At 46.9% G+C, this 16,516-nt stretch overlaps 1 protein-coding gene across 1 annotated transcript in view; it reads right to left on the bottom strand.

Annotated features, from left to right (window-relative positions):
- The window catches only part of MAP3K6 (mitogen-activated protein kinase kinase kinase 6), a 40,626-nt gene extending 30,854 nt beyond the window's left edge, over nt 1-9,772 (bottom strand). The window contains exons 1-3 of the mRNA XM_079985899.1: nt 9,141-9,772; nt 5,491-5,630; nt 264-287 (exon numbers count right to left, since the gene is read on the bottom strand). Coding sequence (XP_079842025.1) covers nt 264-287; nt 5,491-5,630; nt 9,141-9,495 — 519 coding nt within the window. The 5' untranslated portion in view covers nt 9,496-9,772. The remainder of the gene's footprint in view (nt 1-263; nt 288-5,490; nt 5,631-9,140) is intronic.
- Nucleotides 9,773-16,516: the final 6,744 nt, after the last annotated feature.

The raw sequence follows: 16,516 nt of genomic DNA on the forward strand, positions 1-16,516 counted from the left end.
TGGAAAACATACTTGCTATTTCACTTTGCAAACTACCCAGTCTCCAACATATATTTTTTAAATTCAACCATAAGGATTTTGCCATGCGTGTTCCAAAAGCTGAAACAGCCGAGTTGGATAGATAATAAATCATGTACAGTGCAACCTTATACACGTTTACGGAGAAGCCCCCACTATGTTCTGTGAGGCTCACTGTGCTCAATTCCCAGAAACAGATCATGAGTCTCATATGGTGCATGGTCAGAAAACCAAGTGGGACTTACTGAATTCTTCTGGAAGATCTCCTCCTAGAAAGGAGAAAGGCAAGGGGAGGTTATCATTAGCTGCTGGTACCAAAGAGCCAAACTGGATTTACTCAAAGGCTGATTAAGACTGTGTACACACCATACTTTAAAACACACCTGAAGAACACACACACATATCCCCAGTGTATTCTGCTAAAGTTTGCTGGGAATTACAGTTGTACCTTGGTTTTCAAACAGCTTAGTTCTTGAATGTTTTGGCTCCCAAACACCGCAAACCCAGAAGTGACTGTTCCAGTTTGTGAACTATTTTTGGAAGATGAATGTCTGGCGGGGCTTCCACGGCTTCCGACTGGCTGCAGGAGCTTCCTGCAGCCAATCAGAAGCCGCGCTTTGGTTTCCGAATGTTCTGGAAGTCAAACGGACTTCCAGGGCGGATTCCATTTGACTTCCAAGGTACGACCATATAACTCTCAGAGGGGTAAACTATAGTGGCATATAAAAGGCACCATATAACTGTAGTAATAAATACATTGAAAAAATTAAAAGCAGCTGTTAGGGACAATGTACAGAATACATGTAAGCTATTAAAACTTTCAGGAACTGCAGGGGTTCAGCAAGGCAGCACCACCAAGGGTTTCAAATCCATAGACTTTCTGAAGAAGCACAAGAACTTCCTGCAGGCTTGTTTCCGGTGTGTTTCTGGTTTCCGGTGTGTTTCTGTATGATGCCATAGCAGGCCAGAAGCCTCCCTTGAACTTGGTTGCCTATCTTGAAAACCCATGCCTCCAGGAAGTGAGGCAAGAAGGTCTCCTTCCAGTGACTTAATGCATCACTTTCTCTGGAAGCCTCCTGGGCCTCAACGCATGCCACAAAGTCACGCTCCTAGAGTGGCTGTTTACACATCACCAAGGAGGAGTAGAAATGCATCACCACAGACAAGGATACAGACCTCCATAAAAATGGCTTGCGCTAACTGATCCGTATGAATGCGTCACTATAATTTAAGCACAAATGCAATCCGTTTCATGCTAGTGGGGAAGATTGTGAGCAGGTGATCTACTTAGTCTGCTGCCTGGGTGCTCAAAGCCCATTGGGGTGTTTTTTTAAAAACTGATGAAACAATGAATGTCCCTTTGCACAACAGGCTACATTCAAGCCGTGCAAAAGTCGAAGGCTTCTACAGACACACACACGACATCCAGGCAAGCAAGAGGCATTTTCATGATTCAAGGACCCATTCCAGTCAAACAAAAAGACTCTGCTTATTATGGAGGTAAAGTGTCCTTCAATCACTAGGCAATACTGTCCAGTTTGGCCTCTATTGACCCTTTATCTAATGTCCCACCAAAAATTAATCTCCAGCTTTGTTAATGTTAGGAACTTAGATGGTAGGTTATCTTTCTCCATATCTAGGATCCCACTCTTGAATGGCTGAAATTACACTTAGGTAAAGGTAAAGGTACCCCTGCCCGTTTGGGCCAGTCTTGCCAGACTCTAGGGTTGTGCGCTCATCTCACTCTATAGGCCGGGAGCCAGCGCTGTCCGCAGACACTTCCGGGTCACGTGGCCAGCGTGACAAGCTGCATCTGGCGAACCAGCGCAGCACACGGAATGCCGTTTACCTTCCCGGTGGTAAGCGGTCCCTATTTATGTACTTGCACCCGGGGGTGCTTTCGAACTGCTAGGTTGGCAGGCGCTGGGACCGAACGACGCGAGCGCACCCCGCCGTGGGGATTCGAACTGCCGATCATACAATCGGCAAGTCCTAGGTGCTGAGGTTTTACCCACAGCGCCACCCGCGTCCCTACACTTACTTGTAGTGTAAATTACTTGTAAATTACACTTACTTGGATACAATACCCCTTAAATTTACTGGGGCTTACTTCTGAGTAGGCATGCATAAAGGTAAAGGGACCCCTGACAGTTAAGTCCAGTTGTGGACGACTCTGGGGTTGCGGCGCTCATCTCGCTTTACTGGCCGAGGGAGCCGCCGTTTGTCCGCAGTTTTTCCGGGTCATGTGGCCAGCATGACTAAGCTGCTTCTGGCGAACCAGAGCAGCACACAGAAACGCTGTTTACCTTCCTGCTGGAGCAGTACCTATTTATCTACTTGCACTTTGACATGCTTTCAAACTGCTAAGTTGGCAGGAGCAGGGACCGAACAATGAGAGCTCACCCCGTCGTGGGGATTCGAACCGCTGACCTTCTGATCGGCTAGCCCTAGGCATGCATAAAAGGTAAAGGTAAAGGTACCCCTGCCCGTACGGGCCAGTCTTGACAGACTCTGGGGTTGTGCGCCCATCTCACTTAAGAGGCCAGGGGCCAGCGCTGTCCGGAGACACTTCCGGGTCACGTGGCCAGCGTGACATCGCTGCTCTGGCGAGCCAGAGCCGCACACGGAAACGCCGTTTACCTTCCCGCTGGTAAGCGGTCCCTATTTATCTACTTGCACCCAGAGGTGCTTTCGAACTGCTAGGTTGGCAGGCGCTGGGACCGAGCAGCGGGAGCGCACCCTGCCGCAGGGATTCGAACCGCCGACCTTTCGATCGGCAAGCCCTAGGCGCTGAGGCTTTAACCCACAGCGCCACCTGCGTCCCTAGGCATGCATAGGATCACACTATTAAGCCATTTATCATACTTGCACCAGGGGCGCATCATTTCTTCCCCTGATAGCTTCCATATGTGCTTAGAAGACAAAACATCAATCCTGATCTGGATGGGTTGCACGACTACACAGAACGAAGCTGGAGTGGTCTTTACTTCTGATACGCTAATGAAGAGCACAAGGGTTTGGTCACATGTAGGTAACAGTAAGATAATGAGCTCTCTACTGAAGCTGCTCTCTTGCCATGCTGCAGCTGTGTGATGTTTCCTTATCACATTAGATAGCTGTTAGTACAAGATCATGCAGAGTAACCACAAACTCATTAGAGCTTGCTACTCCTACGCACAGGCCACCCCCCAAAGGGGAATCCAAAGCAATTCTTGCAAGTGTTATCATGCATTAATATGTTGCACTGAGAGCCAGTGTGGTGTAGTGGTTAAGAGCGGTAGTCTCGTAATCTGGTGAACCGGGTTCGCGTCTCCGCTCCTCCACGTGCAGCTGCTGGGTGACCTTGGGCTAGTCACACTTCTTTGAAGTCTCTCAGCCCCACTCACCTCACAGAGTGTTTGTTGTGGGGGAGGAAGGGAAAGGAGAATGTTAGCTGCTTTGAGACTCCTTCGGAGTCTCAAAGGATATCAAATCCAAACTCCTCCTCTTCTTCACATCATCTGTGTGAGATGATGCAGCTTTCCTACAATGTACTACCTTATGCAGTGCAACATGTGCCAAATCTGAAGAGGGGCTTTTGCTCTAAGTGGGTTGTAAGTGGGGCAGGAAATGTCAAGCCTGGATGCTGAACGCAACCCCCCAGGCTTCTCTGTCTGGCTACTGGGACTCTCCCCAGACCACACCCCTTATAGGCTCGGCTCTGCAACCTCCTTGAGTGCATTTGCCTGGCTAGAATGTGTCTTTAAACTCTTACAATACATCTTGCTTACCAAAATGGAGGAAAAAGGTTGGTGTGTTTGTGTGTAGAAACTAGCCTACTGTACAAAAGTTGTCCATAAAGGAAAGTGGCCCTCAGGTTGAAAAGCGTTCCTCATCCCTGCTCTTGCCCTCTTCCGTCATCAATGCTTCTATGTTACTCAGTATGGGACTGGGAATGTACCAGGTAGCTCTGCCCCATAGAGTCTGTGTGAACATCTTGACCATCTGGGCCTTTTGTACATGCACAGCTGTACAAAAGAAGGATTCCATGTGAGCTGGAAATCTGGGTGATTGGGGTCCTGGGTCGCATGGGAACCTTTGTGCATATACCTGCATACAGAAAAGCTCTGTGGGGACAGGTGGTTATGCTGTTCAGGTGGACCATAGGGGACTGGGCTACAAAAGGGTCTCCCCACTTCCATGTTAGGTAATATAGAAGCATTAAGGTCAGAAGAGGACTTCTGGCATGCACAGAACTGCATCCTAATGCAGCAAGTAGCTGTTAAGAGAAAAACTTTCACAATTTTGAAAGTGAAAGCACCAGCTTCTTTGGAGAGCACACACTTTGCATGCAGAAGGTCCTAAGTTCAACCCCTGAAATTTCCAAGCTGGGCTTAGAAATACCCCTTTGGAGAGAATACTGAGCTAGATGCACCAATAGTCTGACTCAGCATAAAGCAGCTTCCCAGAGAATCTGTCTCTCCCCACTCTCCACTGGCCTATAGCTAGATTGCTGTAGGACTGATTTAAGCCTTACATGTTGAAGGTCTTGCCTGTTTGCTTGACACAATCTGTATCTGGGCAGCAGTGGGAGATGGAGGAAGGCTTCTTTTTGCAAGATGGCTGCAGATATTTTATACCCATCAAGCATTCGTAGAAGGGAATAAACTATTTTTAGGTGCAGTTTTACTGATATTATTTGCTGCTGAATGGTTGCCGTTATGACTTTATCTTCTATGATAAAGTTCATCTATAAGTTCTTAGCCACCATGTCCTGCAGACTGGAGGATGGACAGGACAGAAGGCACTTGAATCAATCAATCAATCAATCAATCAATCAATCAATCAATCAAACGTTGCCCTGGGGGTAAATCTCCCTCTAAGGGCCGTATCCTACAGGACACTCGTCAACTTTGTTTTCTTTCCATTGACAAAATCTGTCATCTGCCACACATACATGCACTCACACCCGTGTTCTCCATTACGCACAAAAACATACTTGGGGGAGCATTTCAGCAGAACAATCGCTGCACATGAAACATTTAAGAAACTCCTCCTATCCTCACTTCAGTCTTTCAGAGCAGATTCTAAGTGTCTTGATCATCAAGTCGGTAATACTATCAGAGCAGGACTTTGGGGCAAAGGTCCAGGATTCCCCACCACCACCCACAGAATGAGTAGGAGGGCACTACAAATGCAGCAGGGCTGGCTGACCATTATTTTGAAGAAAGCGGGCGGGACGGACACTGCACATATTTCTACCAAAAGACAGATGCCCCAGAAAGTCCAGATTCTAAAACTGCCTAACTATTCCCCTGCATGAAGGGTTTCCTCAAATCCCAACTGTTTAGCAAGTCTAAAGGCAGCCCACTCCTGCCCTACAGATGTTCCTCTGATCTGATCAAGTGGCCCTTTTTCCGGGTAGTCCAGCGTCTCAAAGCAATCTCCATGAACAGACTCCACCTGTAGAATTGAATTGCATCCCCGACTCACCCGGAGAGCCTGCAGCTCCGGAAAATCAGTGTAACAGCACAGGAGGATGTTGTTGGTCATGCTGAAGCTCTCCCTCACCCCCAGGTGATAGAAGAGCGAGGGCTGGCACAGGCTGTTGCTCATCTCCACCACAACCACATCTGCAGGGAGGGAGAAAGAAGACACAAATACTGCCACAGAGAGCACCAGCTTGCCCCCATCCTTCAGTTTGTTCTCACACCTCCCATCTTGTTTCTTGGGTTCAATCTTTTCTGAGACAGGTAGTTGGCAAGGGCTGCTGATATGGGGCTGTATACATACCATCAGCTTAAAACACAGCAAGGTTGTCCCTTCTCTCTATTTGGATTGAAGCCGAGTTGGGCGAAAATGCATCAAAGCACAGTTTTTCTCAAGAAACAAGATAGTTATGAATTCCAGTGTTAGAAACTCAGAAAGCTAGGCGCCAAATGGTTTCTTAAACCAAGGTTACAGTCACCAAAACAGAGTGTTTAGTTGCAATTTTGGGGCAAGGTGGCTCTCAAGTCTTATTTTTCAAATGATAGATAAATATCTGGCTAGTTCAGATGACAACCTTGATATAGGTTAAGAAATCTAAGAACTTAAAGAAGAAAAGTCACTTGATCCAGGGACAATCCAAACACATATATGTATTGGCCTATTCCTACCTTTTATTCTTAATGGTGACACAGATCATTCATAACTTAATAATATTCTTCACAACTGTGAGCAGGGGAGTGGGGTGGGGTAAGTGAAGACAAGCTACAACAATTAACTACAGTGGTACCTCAGGTTACACATGCTTCAGATTACATACGCTTCAGGTTACAGACTCCGCTAACCCAGAAATAGTGCTTCAGGTTAAGAACTTTGCTTCAAGATGAGAACAGAAATCGTGCTCTAGCGGTGCAGCGGCAGCGGGAGGCCCCATTGGCTAAAGTTCAGGTTAAGAACAGTTTCAGGTTAAGAATAGACCTCCGGAACAAATTAAGTACTTAACCCGAGGTACCACTGTATAATGTTCACCAATCCTGCTCAGGTTGCGCAGAAAAATAATTTTGGTTCCTGAAATTCATTCTGATTGTGCAAATAGAATTCTACAGGATGTGTTGCTAGTATGTGAAAGCAATCCAGATCCAATGATGCCCAGGCATGTACCTCCTGGGGTGGGGATGTCAGGCACCATCCTGGTGCCCAGGCATCTTCACTTGGTCACAATGCACCTGGTGCCTGCCTAATTTCAAACACTGTTTAATAAATAACAACAATAATACTACTTTATTTATACCCCGTCCATCTGGCTGGGTTTCCCCAGCCACTCTGGGTGGCTTCCAACAAAATATTAAAAATACATTAAAACATCAATCATTAAAAACTTCCCTCATCCTTCAGATGTCTTCTGAAAGTCAGATAGTTGTTTATTTCCTTGACATCTGACAGGACGTTCCACAGGGCAGGCACCACAACCGAGAAGGCCCTCTGCCTGGTTCCCTGTAACTTCACTTCTCACAGTGAGGGAACCACCAGAAGGCCCTCGGAGCTGGACCTCAAAAGGCATTGGCCCATCTCCCTCATCTCCACAGAGATTTAACTTCTATAGATCATGAGGATGGGGCTGAAACCTAAAGACAGGCAACAGTCATCCATTTGTGCTCTTGAACAAATATTTAAAAGGCATCCCTGAAAGACAAGGGACAGCAGTTGATCATAAGCAGGTACCAAAAAATTTAGGTTGTCCCTGGTAAATGGGGGCCTTTTGAAGTATAGGAGGTGTCATCCAGCTTCTTGAGTAGCTACTTGCCCAAGCTGCTCAACTTGTTAGGCAAGCTGTTCACTAGAAAGGTGTTCTACTCACACCCTTTGTGACTGCCATGTAAATTACTTGGCTTCTGTTCTGTCCACAGTGCAATTTCCACTCATATGCATAGCTCCCTCCTCTGTCTGCCTGTCTGTTGACGTCTCTGTGTGTGTGTGCGCCTCTCCCTCCATCATTCCCTCCCTCCCCACACTTAGCATTGGGAACAGCTGTATCATGCCTTCCTGCAAGGATCCTGCATTAGGTGATCCAGCTAATTGTTCTGTTCTGAACCACAGTCACAGTTACTCTGAATCCTGGAATCCTTCACAAGATCAACATGAGCCAACAGTGTGATGCAGCAGCAAAAAAGCTAATGTTATTCTAGGCTGCATCGATGGAAGCATAGTGTCCAGATCAAAGCAGGTAATAGCACCACTCTATTCTGCCTTAGTCAGACCATACTTGGAATACTGTGTCCAATTCTGAGCACCACAATTTAAGAAGGCTGTTGACAAGCTGGAAGGTGTGCAGAGGAGGACAACCAAGATGATCAAGGGTCTGGAAACTAAGCCTTATGAGGAGCGCTTGAAGGAGCTGGGTATGTTTAGCCTGGAAAAGAGGAGACTGAGAGGAGATATGATAGCCATCTTCAGATATCTTAAGGGCTGTCACATGGAGGAGGGAGCATGCTTGTTTTCTCCTGCTCTGGAGGATAGGACTCAAACCAATGGCTTCAAGTTGCAATAAAGGAGATTCCGACTAAACACTAGGAAAAACTTTCTGACAGCAAGAGCTGTTCAGCAGTGGAAAAGACTCCCTAGAGAGACAGTGGATTCTTCTTCCTTGGAGGTTTTTAAGCAGAGGTTGGATGGCCATCTTGTCATGGATGCTCTAGCCGAGGTTTCTGCATTGAAGGACTAAATGACCCTTAAAATCCTTCCAACTCTAAGATTCTCTGATAGGTATGCTTGGGGTGGAGTAGAATTAACCATATGACCCAAACATCACAAAACACAATTGGTACAGCCTGTGCAAAGTTTCTGTGAGAATCATAAAATGTGTAGATGATGATCATTTAAAACAGCTGTAACTGATAATAACAACACAGCCTTCATAGCCTTTAGGGATAGGCCATAGGTCAGTGGTAGAGCATCTGCTTTGCATTCAGAAAGTCCCATGTTCAATCCCCAGAATCTCCAGGTAGGGCTGAGAGAGACTCCTGCCCCAAACCCCAGAGAGCAGCTGCCAGTCAGTGTGCAATACACTGAACACCTACGGGAGGGGGGACCTTTGTCAACATTGAGTCCTGAACCAATAGACTCAAACTTGCAGAAGAATTCTACTTCCATTTCACCAGGCTTGCCGGCTGTCTTTCGGGACACTAACAGCTGCTTATAAGTGCGAGTAGAAATTCACTAAATGGACGACATTCCAACCCTCGTGGGGACATGCAGAGGAGCCCTGCAGCGGTGGACGCTGGCAACATCTGATCACATCTGCAGCGTCTCGGTCCACCCGAGACAACCCGGACGAAAACCGCGGCGTTAAGCTCTGACTTGCCAATGCCCTCTGCTCTCCCACGGAGTTGCCCTGGGCAGTGGCGTAGCGTGGGGGGTGCAGGGGGGCCGGCCGCACCGGGCGCAACATCTGGGGGTTAGGGAAAACCACGGGTTAGGGGGCGCAAATCCACGGGTTAGGGGGCGCAAATCCATGGGTTAGGGGGCGCAAATTACTTGCCTTGCCCCGGGTGCTGATAACCCACGCTACGCCACTGGCCCTGGGCAGGTTTCCTTCCCAGGTGAACTGACGGAACCGCTAGCCGGCCGAGGCAGAGGCTGCGTTTGCAGGGACTCACCTGCGTTGTAAAAAGTATCCAGGGGCGCGGTGTCCCCCAGCGCCACGGTGCCAAAAGGCAGCGTCGTCAGCTCCGTCGCCGGGACCTCCTTGCAGGCTTCCCGCAGGCATTGGAGAGGCAGAGGCTCTTCCAGATCCTCGGGGAAGATGTAAACCACGCTCAGGGGTCGGCCCCTACCGCTGCCACCGCCGCTGCTGCTGCCGCCCCCGTTGCTGCCGCTACCGCCGCCGCCGCCGCCGCCCCCTCGGGCGCCCTGGCTCCCTGCAGAGACTGGCTTGCTGGGGGTGAGCGCGATCGCCAAAGGGTCCTGCCAGAGACTCCCGGCGCTTCCCAGCTTGCTGCTGTCCTCTTCCATGCTGCGATTCCCTCGGAGTCAGAAAGCGCCTCTTTTAAAGAAACAAACGAGCCATTGCGCGGATTCGCCCCAAACGAACCAACAGGCAGAAAAGTTGCGTTTGTTTTTCCACCCGCCTCCGATTTTAGGGTTATTTACAGCTCCCAAACTTGGTCCATCTCAGCCCCACGTGGGATCGCCAAGCCCCGCCCCGCCCCGCCAAACTTCCTCGACGAGTTCCCGAGGTGGGTGGGTCTCGCTGGGCATTTTTCTCCTTCCTGTGCTGCGCTGCTGGGGATCGACGCGGAGGCGCGCAGCGGGAGAGAAATGCCCCGCAGCCGGGAGCGGAGCGCAGGGAAGGGAGGCGCGGCGGGCGCGCTCTTCCGCCGCCTTTCCTGTTGGCGCAAACACCCCGAGACCAGCGCCAGCGCCCCCGGGGCGATTGTGCAAGAGGGGGCGGAGGAGGAGAGCGGCGAGCGCACACGCAGAGCCGTCTCCATGGCGTCTGCTCCGCGGTGCCTCCTCCTGGCACCCGCGTCCGGCTCCTTTTCCCCCCTCCGCTCCCACCTCGAGTAAGGGCGATATCCGGCATGTGCGCCACCGAAAGTATACAGCAAAGTAGAATGGCAACACGTGTGCTCCTAGGGCGCACATTCTGCCCCCGAGAATCATGGAAGCTGTAGTTTACCTTTCACAGAGCTTTAATTCCCAGCTCTTTGCATACTACAGTTCCCAGGATTCTCTGGGGGAGTGCTTCAAAAGTATGGTGTGTATGCAGCTGGTGTTTAATGGCGCTGTGGGTTAAACCAGCACCTAGGACTTGCCAATCAGAAGGTCGGCAGCTCGAATCCCTGTGATGGGAGTGAGTTCCTGTTGCTCCGTCCAAGCTCCTGCCAACCTAGCAGTTAGAAAGCACATCAAAAGTGCAAGTAGATAAATAGGTACTGCTCCAGCAGGAAGGTAAACGGCATTTCTATGCGCTGCTCTGGTTTGCCAGAAGCGGCTTAGTCATGCTGGCCACATGACCCAGAAGCTGTATGCCGCCTCCCTCGGCCAATAAAGCGAGATGAGTGCCGCAACCCCAGAGTCGGCTACAACTGGACCTAATGGTCAGGGGTCCCTTTACCTTACACAGCATGATTAATGTGATTTCAGACAGCAGCTGTAAAATTCTGGAGAGCTACGGCAGGTCAGTGTTTCTGAAACAGTGGACCTTGGACAGCTCTCAGGTGGGCCTCAGGGCCACACAGGGTAGGATTATGTCATGTTATGGCCCTAAACCAGGTGGGGGAACCTCTGGCTCTCCGGATGCTGCTGAACTACAACCCCCATAAGCCCCAGCAAGCATGGCCATTGGCCAGGGAGTTGTAGTTTAGCAACACTAGGAGGGCAAGAGGCTCCTCACACCTGCCAGTTCTAAATCACATTTATGATGCTGCATATCCTGCACCTGATGTCACCTGCCGCCAATGCTGTTTGACAGCTTATGGACACCTGGCCCAAAGAAATGCTGATTTCTGCAGATTTAAACCAAACATGACATATAACATTGTAGTCATTACGTACTGTATATTTTTGTCACATCAGAACAATAATGTCTGTTTTAGAGCCTGTTTCCCCGGTTTTCTTACTTTTTTTAACCAGTTGCGTAAAACTTGAAATGTAGTGTATTTATTAATTAATTGGTATTCAGCTTGTGTGCAAATCCTGCACTGCCTCCACTGCACTGACGTGGCAGCCTGGAGCATGCCATTCCTGATCATTGAACCTCCCTGGGTGATGGAATACTGCAGGTTGATGTGTGAAGACACCAGTAGTATTTCTGAAGCTTTTTGTAATGAGGATGTGTTGGTACTAGAATCGGGGTGGGGCTGTGTGGGTTGGAGGCTGCAACCTGGAGAAAACACCTGGTGCAGATGCATCTTTAAAACCACGTGGAAAACTCTTAAGAGCACAAGTAAGTCCCACTGGTTCTTAGTTGAGGCAGGGAGAGAGAGGAAGTGGAGAACTGAAAGAGGGCATATGGAAAGAAAAACAACCACCAGGGATGGAGAGGTGTAAAAGTCTACAGCTAATTTTCCCGTCTTCTCCAGACAGTCCTGCCAGCAGGAGGTCAGCGGGTGCATTGCCTAGACTGGATCACTCTGTTAGTAAATTTGTCCCACGTCACTTTCCAAAGAATGAGAGTTTGCTTCTAAGAACTGGAACGCTTCTGGTTTGTTGTTGGTTTTTTTAAATGCCACCCAGGAGTGGAAATATTCTACCCACCTAAGCCTGGCCTGCACAGGACTTGCCTCATTCTGGATTTTTTTCTGATTACCATCATCCTTACTATGTGCTTAAGTAATTGTGGTGGGGAATCCCCTTTTTCTCTCTTAAAGGGTGTGAGGAGCAACATAAGGAAGTTCTTTTAAACAAAAGTTGTTTTTAGCTCAGGCTCAATTCCTGGCATCTCCACATAGGGCTGGGAGAAATCTCCCACTCTGTGTGTAGACAATACTGAGCCAGATGGAGCAGTGGGATGACTCCGTATAAGCCTCCTGTGTGAGCCTAAGGGAAGGTAATAAAAATCTTTCCAGGCTGAAAAATTACTGTTCTTTTTCCATTGGTGTCATCACTGCAGGACTTTTGGACAGAGTGAGCAGGAGAGCCCTCAAACCACAGCAGGGCTGGTGTACCACATGCTAAAGTAATTCACATTTCCATCCAAAGTGTGGAGTGCTTGTAAGATCACTACCACCACTACCCCCGCCAGTCAAAAATCACCTAACTGCACTACTGCTTACTCAGCTTGTCTCTTGCTAACAATTCTTAGTCACTTTAAAAACTCATGTGGTTCTCTTGGCTGGTTTCAAGATGCCAAAAACAGGCAGGGCAGATAGAAACCTTGACCATGTGGGCTGGGGTAAAGGAGGGTTCCCAACCCCTGTTTTTTACACACAGTTTGAGAGAAAGGTGTAGCAAAAATGGTTTTCAACCTTCCATAAAAACCTCCAACTCTTTCCTAGTAATTGCAGGCCACTGACCTGTAATTTCCCTAACATATAGAATACTTGCCAAGGCCATTAAGGTAATCTCCAGCAGCTGCAATTTTTCCATTGGCCCTTTCCTGTACAACAATGTTGTCCTGTTCCTCCTCATTAACCATTTAGAAACCACAGAGTGTATTGTGCCAGAGCTTTCATATTCCTGTACTAAAGTGTTCTGAAATGCAGAACACCCAATGAGAAAAAATTAATGACGTCAAGTTAAGATGGCAAAAGATGTGATAGGCAAATTTATATCAGAGAACCATGTTAAAATAGATTACACATTTGGCTGAGTCACTACCAACACATATGATGGGGAATTATTATAAGATGCTTTTAATGTCAGTTGGTAGAACATAAGACTCTTAATCTCAGGGTTGTGGGTTTGAGCCCCCACATTGAGCAAAAGATTCCTCCATTGCAGGGGATTGGACTAGATGATGATTGTGGTCCTTTCTAACTATGATTCTATGATTGTTGGTATTTAACCTCTGATTAGGAAAGGTTGAGTATTGACGCTGGATATGAAAGGAACAGGGGGCTGATTTCTTGCATATGTAATGGAACTGTGATAAAGTTAAATGAGGGGGATTCTTTAAAAAAAAATAAAACAACACCATTGTGGATATAATGGGATATATTGAATTTTTAATCCTTTCCAAATTTGGGATATTGGAAGAATAATGGTCAAATCATACAATGACTGGGAATTCAATGGGAGCTGGACAAAATTTTCCTAGCCACTGAATTCAAAGTGTTGGTGCTGACCTTTAAAGCCTTAAATGGCCTCGGCCTAGTATACCTGAAGGAGCGTCTCCACCCCCATCGTTCTGCCCGGATGCTGAGGTCCAGCGCCAAGGGCCTTCTGGCGGTTCTCTCATTGTGAGAAGCAAAGCTACAGGGAACCAGGCAGAGGGCCTTCTCGCTAGTGGCACCCGCCCCGTGGAACTTCCTCCCATCAGACGTCAAAGAAATAAACAACTATCTGACTTATAGAAGACATCTGAAGGCAGCCCTGTTTAGGGAAGTTTTTAGTGTTTGATGTTTTATTCTGTTTTTAGTGTTCTGTTGAGAGCTGCCCAGAGTGGCTGGGGAGACCTGGCCAGATGGGTGGGGTATTATTTATTAATAATAATAATAATAATAATAATAATGGAGAATTCCAGAACTGCTTTCAGTGGAAGAATGAGAGAAAGACAGACGTGAAAGCAGTTTGCAAGTTTATGGCCCCCATTCATGATATTAAAAGTAATAACCAGCTAGAATTATTTGATGCATTTCTGCTGTTAAAGTGATAAATAAGCTTCAAAATACCATGGATAAATGATTAAGCATACTTTCCTTGGAAGTGACAAGTATAGGAAATACAATGTTATAGTATATTAAAACATAATTATTTTGTTTAAAAAGAGAAGAAAGGAAATGCAGAATACCTGTCTGACCTTTACCAGTTTAGAAACATATTAACTTTCTTGTAGGTTCCAGTAAGACACAAGTAAACAAAGGCGGAAGCACTAATTCCAGCAGGGAACTGTCTTATCTCCAGTGCGAGTTAATATCTATATGAATCCACTGAGAGTGGTCATTAGTTTTAGGGCAAGGTGCCATCAGTGGGCCAATGACACTCAGCTCCATTTCTCCATAAAATGGAGGGGCTGTGTAGTCACAGTGGGTGAGATGGATGAGGAGAAACAAGCTGAGCTTGAAACCTGGCAAGATGGAGATGCTGTGGGTGAGTGGTTTCAGTGCCCCTGAGAAACTGACCAACTGCCTGTCCTGGATGGGGTTGCACTGCCCCTGAAGGAGCAGGTTCACAGTCTGCGGATGCTATGTCCATCTTTGTCACTGGAAGCCCAGGTAGCCTCACTGGCTATCTGCGGACAGTACGACAGAAAAGACAGTTTCTGGACTAGGAAAGCTTGCCCCCAGTGGTTCAAGCTTTCGTTACTTCAGGATTGGATTACTGCAGTGTGCTCTACGTGGGGCTTTGCTTTTGCTCCTTGGATCTGGAAAATCACAGCTTGTGCAGGATGCTGACAGCGATGCGACCCTGTCAGCATCTAACACCTTTGATCAGAGACCTGCACGGATTGCCAATTTGCTATTGGGCTAAGTTCAACGTGTTACTATTAGTATATAAAGCCCTTAACAGTTTGGGACCTGTTTACTTTCAGGACCGCTACCCCCCCCCCATCCAATCGGCCACTTTGATCTGTGGAACTGGCACTGTTAACTGACACTGTTAATATTTTAGTGTGGCAGCACCTTCACTTTAGAACTCCCTGCCTGTTTCCATTATTCAGGAGTTTTGTTGTATCCTTTGGTGCCCGATTAAAACATTTTTGCCTATGGCAATTTAAACTGATGGAATATGTGCAGCTTGCGAACCTAACATATAGAATAAGAGAACAAGAAGAACATACGTTTAAGGAAGATTGGAAAATGTTTATTGAATATGTGGGGGCAAATTGTGTACACTTGAAAACATTGGCAGATAAATTCAACAGTGTAAATAAGTTTTGATGGATGTAATAATGGAATACTGAATGTTTTAGTTTATGTAAAATATGCAGGGATTTATGTTATGCAAAATGAACCATGGAGCCTATCCGCAGAATCCAGACATGTGTTTTAATTTCTTTTTGGCATTGCTGATTTTAATGATATTTTGAATGTTCTTAATACTTGTTTTTACCTGTTGTTGTTGTTTTAACTGATACTTGTAATGTTTTAATGTTGCTGGGAGTCTTTTTTGTTAAACCACTCAAGAGTTTTAGTTACAATCAAGCGCTAAAGAAATGCTGTGAAATCAAGTAACTAAATAAATTTGTAAATAAACGTAAATATTACAAACCACCCAGGAGTCTCCAGTGATCTCCTCCCTAAAAGGAAACAAAATTGGTTAAGTGCTGTTCCACAACCCCTGGGATTTCTCACCACTCAGAGAAACAAGGTGCTCATAACAATATGTTTGTTAGTATACTTTTAACAGGTATTACTACTTCCCTCAGAACTATGATAATTGCTGTTGTGTGATGGGAGGCCAGTGCTAGAGGCTGCTAACAGGGAATTGTCAGCATCCTTAGCAAAATACAATTCCCAGAATGCTTGGGTGGGAACTATCAGCTAAGATGGTATAAAACCGATATAAGTCAAGTAGACAACCACAGTCTGACAACAGAAAACAAAAGGAAATACCTGGTGGAAAAAGTAAAGAGGTTAATGGCAGTATGAAAACAGAGAATGGATAGGCCTGAAGCCTTTTTGACTCACTTTTCCAATACCAATGCACTCACGGTCTTCCCGATTACAGCCCTAGCTTTATTAATGCCTCTTTCTCATCCAGATATGACCCAGGGTTGAAAATTGCCTTGTCAAACATTTTAATATCCCTACATAACCTCCCTTGGCAACCAAAGTGAACTGGATAGAGACTTACCTTGAGGTCGAGGACATCCTGTCCTCTGCTCTCTCCTATTAAAAGCTCCCGCAAAAAATCAGGACTGGAAAACGAAAGGAGTCCGCTTGAAACCTTGGAAAGCTGTTGCCAGTCACAGCAGACAGGTTCACACCGGCCATTTAAAGCACTACACTACTAAACAGCCATGGCTTTCCTCAAAGGATTCTGGGAGCTGTAGTTTGCTAAGGGTACTGATAGCTGTGAGGAGGCCCCGATTCCCCTCACAGAGCTACAGTTATCAGAGCAGTTCAACAAACAATCCCACTTTACAGGGAACTCTGGGAACTGTAGGTTTGGGAGGTGAATATTGCTCTCCTAACAGCTGTCGGCACCATTAATGAACTATAGCTCCCAGAATTCTTTGTGGGGAGTCATGACCGTTTAAAGAGGTATTGTAGTGCATTGAATGTATGGTGTGAATATTGCCAGAATTAGGCTAGAGGGGACTGCTTCATTTAACTCAAAACAAAGTCAGACATATCCATTTACAAAGGTTGCCAAATATTAAGTGTTCTAACTGGCAGTGGTGGACTTTAGGTGTGTTTTATTTTCA

The sequence above is a fragment of the Podarcis cretensis genome, assembly GCF_951804945.1.
Source record: "Podarcis cretensis genome assembly, chromosome: 8".
Taxonomy (NCBI): Eukaryota; Metazoa; Chordata; class Lepidosauria; order Squamata; family Lacertidae; genus Podarcis; species Podarcis cretensis.